Below are 7,500 nucleotides of genomic sequence, written 5' to 3' on the forward strand. Positions count from 1 at the left end.
ACCTTCTGTTTTTAGGCTCCAGGAGTTTGTTTTTAGTCCTGACAGTTGTTTGGACGCAGGAGTCACAAATCACAAAAATATAAACACAAAATGAAAAAATATAAATGCTAAAATAAATTCTAAATAAGCAGCAACAAAAGACAGTAAGACACAGAGTTTCAAATACTGAAAAAAAGAACCTAAAAAGATGAATTATCAGAAGACCAAGTGAACCTCGTTGGACTAAGTTTGTGTTTTTTGTTCCTGTTTCTGTTTTTTTATTGACGTCGTCTGAATCACACAGATGTGATTTTTTATTTTTTTTTAAATGTGACTCAGGACATTTGGATCTTTGCTCCTAAAACCCAAACACATGTGAACTTTAACATGTGACTTCAGTCTGAACGGACAGAACACTGAATCTGTGTGTCGTTCATTTGTTTTTCAAAATAAAACCAAAAATAAGAAAAAAATAAATTAATAAAATTCTTCATTATTGATAATGATTAGTTTTTTAAGTTTTTGATTTTCGGATAATGGACTGAACCAGGACTAAAACAGGACTAAACCGGTCTCAGTCCTGTTCTGTTCCTGGTTTAGTCCTGATTTAGTGCTGATTTTACTCCTTGTTTTAGACCTAGTTTAGTCCTGGTTTAGGTCTGGTTTAGTCCTGGTTTAGACCTGGTTTCCTGGTTTAGACCTGGTTTAGTCCTGGTTTAGACCTGGTTTAGTCCTGGTTTAGTCCTGGTTTAGTCCTGGTTTAGTCTTGGTTTTACTCCTTGTTTTAGACCTGGTTTAGTCCTGGTTTAGGTCTGGTTTAGTCCTGGTTTAGACCTGGTTCAGTCCTGGTTTAGTCCTGGTTTAGTCCTGGTTCAGTCCTAGTTTAGTCCTGGTTTAGGTCTGATTTAGTCCTGGTTTAGACCTGGTTCAGTCCTGGTTTAGACCTGGTTTAGTCCTGGTTTAGACCTGGTTTAGACCTGGTTTAGTCCTGGTTTAGTCCTGGTTTAGTCCTGGTTTAGACCTGGTTTAGTCCTGGTTTAGTCCTGGTTTAGACCTGGTTTAGTCCTGGTTTAGTTCTGGTTTAGTCCTGGTTTAGTCCTAGTTTAGTCCTGGTTTAGGTCTGGTTTAGTCCTGGTTTAGTTCTGGTTTAGTCCTGGTTTAGTCCTGGTTTAGTCTGGTTTAGTCCTGGTTTAGTTCTGGTTTAGTCCTGGTTTAGTCTGGTTTAGTCCTGGTTTTAGTCCTGGTTTAGACCTGGTTTAGACCTGGTTTAGTCCTGGTTTAGTCCTGGTTTAGTCCTGGTTTAGTCCTGGTTTAGACCTGGTTTAGTCCTGGTTTAGTCCTGGTTTAGTCCTGGTTTAGTCCTGGTTCAGTCCGTTATCCGTTTTTTTGTTTTTTTTGTTTTGTTTGTTTTTTTAATTTTTCATTTAAACAGAAAATTGAAAACTGAAAAAACGAATCATTTTCAGTTTTTTTCATTTTGGTTTTTGAGACAAATAATGAAAAAAATAGTAGTTTTTAGTTTTCTTATTTTTGGTTTTATTTTGAAAAACAAATGAACAATTGACACACAACAGATTTCACATTCACCCCACGAAATGTGAACGACTTCGCAAAAAAATCTGATATACCAGATATCATATTTGTGCAATTTTTTTCCAAAAATAACCCAAAGAAAAAATAAAACTAAACAAAAAATGTAATTAAATAAAAAAAAATAAAAAAATAATAATAATAATAAAATAGATTAATATTAATAGCAAAGTAATAGTAATAATAAAAGCTGAAGAGACACATACACAGTTTTGTGTCATGTTTTTGTGTTTTTATGGAACGAGGGTCTGAATAGAAACCAGGAGAGATCTCTAGATGACTCAAACATGCACAAATGACTCTAAAAGCTCAAAGCAAAAAAAAAATTGATACTTCAAAGCCACGAGAACTTCTGATGTGCCTGAACACGTGGACAAACGGACGGGAGAAAATAAAAGTGATGGAGTTTTGGTTCAAACCTGAGGACAAAAGTGACTCATGTTTGATTTGGTTTGATTTGGTTTGATTTGGTTTGATTTTGTTTTTCAGCGTATTCGACCCCCACGTCCACCTCCCCGGCACAGAGGTTTGTGAGTGTGGGACCCCGAGACCCGGGATTCAACATCCCCCAACAACCTCAGGTATTTAACTACAAATACTACAAATACTACTAATACTACTAATACTACAGTCCCAACAACCTCAGGTATTTACTACAAATACTACAAATACTACAAATACTACTAATACTACTACTACTACTACAGTCCCAACAACCTCAGGTATTTACTACAAATACTACAAATACTACTAATACTACTACTACTACAGTCCCAACAACCTCAGGTATTTACTACAAATACTACAAATACTACTACTAATACTACTACTACTACAGTCCCAACAACCTCAGGTATTTACTACAAATACTACTACTAATACTACTAATACTACAGTCCCAACAACCTCAGGTATTTACTACAAATACTACTAATACTACTAATACTACAGTCCCAACAACCTCAGGTATTTACTACAAATACTACAAATACTACTACTACTACAGTCCCAACAACCTCAGGTATTTACTACAAATACTACAAATACTACTAATACTACAGTCCCAACAACCTCAGGTATTTACTACAAATACTACTAAATACTACTAATACTACTAATACTACAGTCCCAACAACCTCAGGTATTTACTACAAATACTACAAATACTACTAATACTACTAATACTACAGTCCCAACAACCTCAGGTATTTACTACAAATACTACTAATACTACTAATACTACTAATACTGCAGTCCCAACAACCTCAGGTATTTACTACAAATACTACAAATACTACTAATACTACTAATACTACAGTCCCAACAACCTCAGGTATTTACTACAAATACTACTACTAATACTACTAATACTACAGTCCCAACAACCTCAGGTATTTAACTACAAATACTACAAATACTACTAATACTACAGTCCCAACAACCTCAGGTATTTAACTACAAATACTACACAATACTACTAATACTACAGTCCCAACAACCTCAGGTATTTAACTACTACGAATACTATTACTAATACTATTAATACTACTACTATTACTACTGCTACTACTACTACTACTACTACTACTACTACTACTACTACTACTACTACTACTACTTCTACTGGTATTACTACAGTCCCAGTAACATTAAATACTCTGTGTTACTCCAGTAAACACTTCACAGTTTGTGTTTTTTCGTCTTGTCATGATTATTGTTGTTTTCATATAAACGATGAGTCGGTGATTTGGGTTCAGTTTTTATCGTGTGTAGGTTTGTTTTTTTTTTTCTCTTGTGTGAATATTTGTGTGTGTGAGTGTTTTTTTGTGTGTGTTTTATGTCAAGATTTGAAGTGTTGGGGGTGAAACTCGTGTCTCCTGTGACGCTCCTGTTGTTCTGTCTGTCTGCTGTTTATTTCTGTCTGTTGATGTTTTTAACGCGGTTTAAAGAGGCAGAGTTTTACTGGATTCTGCTGCTTCAGGGTCACATAAACTTTGATCACATTATTGTTGAAGTAAATGTTCTGTTGTGACTCGTACAAACGCCGCTGGATTTATGGAGCTCTGATCAAACTTCACCAACGCCACACGAACGACGAGGGATTCAGACTCTGATCAGTGAGATACATGTGTTCACTCTGTGCTCTGTCACACACTTCCTGTAGCCGCAGCTGCCCCGGGGCTGACGGCAGAGACTGGATTTACTCTGCTGCAACCACCTGAACAAACTTTCATTATAAAAACCACAAAACATCTGTGGACTGATGTGGAAAAACAGCACAGAGTCAGAGAGAGTCAGATGCCCTACCGTCCTAACCTGAGCTCAACCTGAGCTGATTCACAAATGAGTTTAAAGTTCAGAGTGCGGAAGAATCCTACCGAGGAAGCATCCTAATGAGGAAACATCTTAATGAGGAAGTGTCCTACTGAGAAAGCATCCTAGTGAGGAGACATCCTAATGAGGAGATATCGAACTGAGAAGGCATCCTAGTGAGAAAGTGTTCTAGTGAGGAAGCATTCTAGTGAGGAAGAATCCTAGTGAGGAAGAATCCTAGTGAGGAAGCGTCCTAGTGAGGAAGTATCCTAGTGAGAAAGCATCCCAGTGAGGAGGCATTATAGTGAGAAAGCGTCCTAGTGAGGAAGTATCTGAGTGAGGAGGCATCCTAATAAGGAAGAGTCCTCATGAGGAAGCGTCCTAGTGAGGAAGTATCCTAGTGAGAAAGCATCCTAGTGAGGAAGCATCCTAGTGAGGAAGCATCCTAGTGAGAGAGCATCCTAGTGAGGAAGCATCCTAGTGAGGAAGCGTCCTTGTGAGGAAGCATCCTAGTGAGGAAGCATCCTAGTGAGGAAGCGTCCTTATGAGGAAGCGTCCTCATGAGGAAGTGTCCTTGTAAGGAAGCGTCCTGGTGAGGAAGCCTCCTCATGAGGAAGCGTCCTTGTGAGGAAGCGTCCTTGTGAGGAAGCGTCCTAGTGAGGAAGCGTCCTAGTGAGGAAGTATCTGAGTGAGGAAGTGTCCTAGTGAGGAAGCGTCCTAGTGAGGAAGCGTCCTTGTGAGGAAGCGTCCTTGTGAGGAAGCGTCCTTGTGAGGAAGCGTCCTTGTGAGGAAGCGTCCTTGTGAGGAAGCATCCTTGTGAGGAAGCGTCCTTGTGAGGATGCAGAGGTGCAGAGGTCTGTTGTTCTTCCACAGATGGAGTTTTGGTCTGAGTTGGTCTTTGGTCGTGTTTGTCTTTCATCTTTAGTCTCAGACCTTAAAGTGATTTGTCTGATTTATTTTAAATTTATTCATCTGAAAACTGTGGGAAAGATTCAGAGGATTATTTGACTTTGTAAAGATTTTTGAACACTGGACGTTTCAGCTTAAAATGTGAAACTAAACGTAACAGAGCGATCGGTGTTTGTGTGGACGGAGAATATCAACCAACACTGTGACTGTGTGTGTGTGAGTGTGTGTGTGTGTGTGAGTGTGTGTGTGTGTGTGTGTGTCTGTGTGTGTGTGTATTAAAGAGTGTGTGTACTGTGTCCCTGCAGAGACAGTGAAGTGTGTGTGCAGTGAACCACAGGTCGATGCATCAGAGCCCAGAGACAGAACAGACCGGACCAGGACTGGACCAGGACCGGACCAGGACCGGACCAGGACCGGACCAGGACCGGACCAGGACCGGACCAGGACTAAAACAAGACTGGACCAGGACTAAAACAGGACAAACACGTCGCCTGCAGTTGTTGCTTTAATCGTTCTGTTGGACCCAGATGTTCTTAGTTGTTTTGTTTTGCTGGTTTTGGTTTCGTTGGTGTAAAAGTTTCAGTCTCGCTCGGTTTTGCTCTAAATCAAACGGACCCGGGAGCGTCTCTTTTTTTTTGAGGTCTCAAATCGTTTGATTTACTCTGCACCAAACGTCCAACTCCGGTCGGTGGCTCTGGTCAGACGCCAACTCAGGTCCAGACCAGAGACAGTCGGTCCAGACAGATTATTCCAGATGCATCATGGGAGGAGAGTTTGATCAGGTCAAAGTGTGACTGGTCTGTGTGACGTGGAGCTGTGTGTCCGTCCTCCCTGACCCGAGCTCCCTCCTGACACCCACGGGTGCCCAGCTCCCCTCCGACGTTGGCAGGGGGTTCATGTCTCTCGTGTTTGGCCTCCGTCGTCTCTGGGCGCCTCACACCAACTCTGTCGGAGAGTTTGGTCCCGACCCAAACTGAGACGAACGAACAGCAGCTGTCAGTGACTCGACTCGACTCGACTCGTGCGTCGACGAAGAAGCAGCTACAAGAACGAAACTAAAGCTCAGATACTCGGACCGAAAGAACCACACCTGATCTAAGACACAGAAGAACTAATACACCTGTGAGAACCAGGACTAAACCAGGACTAAACCAGGACTAAACCAGGACTAAACCAGGACTAAACCAGGACTAAACCAGGACTAAAACAGGACTAAAACAGGACTAAAACCAGGACTAAACCAGGACTAAACCAGGACTAAACCAGGACTAAAACTAAACCAGGACTAAACAGGACTAAACCAGGACTAAACCAGGACTAAACCAGGACTAAAACCAGGACTAAACCAGGACTAAACCAGGACTAAACCAGGACTAAACCTAGGACTAAACCAGGACTAAACCAGGACTAAACCAGGACTAAACCAGGACTAACCAGGACTAGGACTAAACAGGACTAAACCAGGACTAAACCAGGACTAAAACAGGACAGGACTAAACCAGGACTAAACCAGGACTAAACCAGGACTAAAACCAGGACTAAACCAGGACTAAACCAGGACTAAAAACAGGACTAAACCAGGACTAAACCAGGACTAAAACCAGGACTAAACCAGGACTAAACCAGGACTAAACCAGGACTAAACCAGGACTAAACCAGGACTAAACCAGGACTAAACCAGGACTAAACCAGGACTAAACAGGACTAAACAGGACTAAACCAGGACTAAAGGACTAAACCAGGACTAAACCAGGACTAAACCAGGACTAAAAACAGGACTAAACCAGGACTAAACAGGACTAAACCAGGTCTAAACCAGGACTAAACCAGGACTAAACAGGACTAAAACCAGGTCTAACTAAACCAGGACTAAACCAGGACTAAACCAGGACTAAACCAGGACTGAAACTCAGGACCTAAACCAGGACTAAAACAAGACTAAACCAGGACTAAACCAGGACTAAAACAAGACTAAACCAGGACTAAACCAGCTAAACCAGGACTAAAACCAGGTCTAAACCAGGACTAAACCAGGACTAAAACAAGACTAAACCAGGACTAAACCAGAACTAAACCAGGACTAAACCAGGACTAAACCAGGACTAAACCAGCTAAACCAGACTAAACCAGACTAACCACCAGGTCTAAACCAGGACTAAACCAGAACTAAACCAGGTCTAAACCAGGACTAAACCAGGACTAAGGTCTCTGTCTGTTTGGAGCTCTTTTCATGAGCGTCTCCAGGGCGACTGCAGCGACACATCGTGCCCTGTGGCACAGTGCCCACTCCCACTGCCACACAAAGCCCACGCCATCTGCCCCTGTCCTGCCCCTGTCCTGCCCCTGTCCTGCCCTGTCCTGCCCCTGTCCTGCCCCTGTCCTGCCCTGTCCTCCTGCCCCTGTCCTGCCCTGTCCTGCCCCTGCTCCTGTCTCTGCTCCTGCTCCTGCCCCTGCTCCTGTCCCTGCTCCTGTCCCTGTCCCTGCCCCTGTCCTGCCCCTGTCCTTGCTCCTGCTCCTGTCCTGCCCCTGTCCCTGCTCCTGTCCCTGCTGCTCCTGTCTCTGCTCCTGTCCTGCCCCTGTCTCTGCTCCTGCCCCTGTCCTGCCCCTGTCCTGCCCTGTCCTGCCTGTCCTGCCCTGTCTCCTGTCCCTGCTCCTTCTGTCCCTGCTCCTGTCCCTGTCTCCTGTCCCTGCTCCTGTCTCCTGTCCTGC

General features: G+C 42.8%; 1 protein-coding gene across 1 annotated transcript in view; it reads left to right on the forward strand.

The window, feature by feature from the left end:
- nfia (nuclear factor I/A) overlaps window positions 1–7,500 on the forward strand; it is a 103,245-nt gene that overhangs the window by 76,995 nt on the left and 18,750 nt on the right. The window contains exon 9 of the mRNA XM_055165174.1: window positions 2,059–2,150. Within this exon, the coding sequence (XP_055021149.1) occupies window positions 2,059–2,103 (45 nt within the window). The 3' untranslated portion in view covers window positions 2,104–2,150. The remainder of the gene's footprint in view (window positions 1–2,058; window positions 2,151–7,500) is intronic.

This window comes from Boleophthalmus pectinirostris, unplaced genomic scaffold (genome assembly GCF_026225935.1).
Source record: "Boleophthalmus pectinirostris isolate CB_2022bp ecotype Guang Dong unplaced genomic scaffold, ASM2622593v1 HiC_scaffold_7, whole genome shotgun sequence".
Classification (NCBI taxonomy): domain Eukaryota; kingdom Metazoa; phylum Chordata; class Actinopteri; order Gobiiformes; family Gobiidae; genus Boleophthalmus; species Boleophthalmus pectinirostris.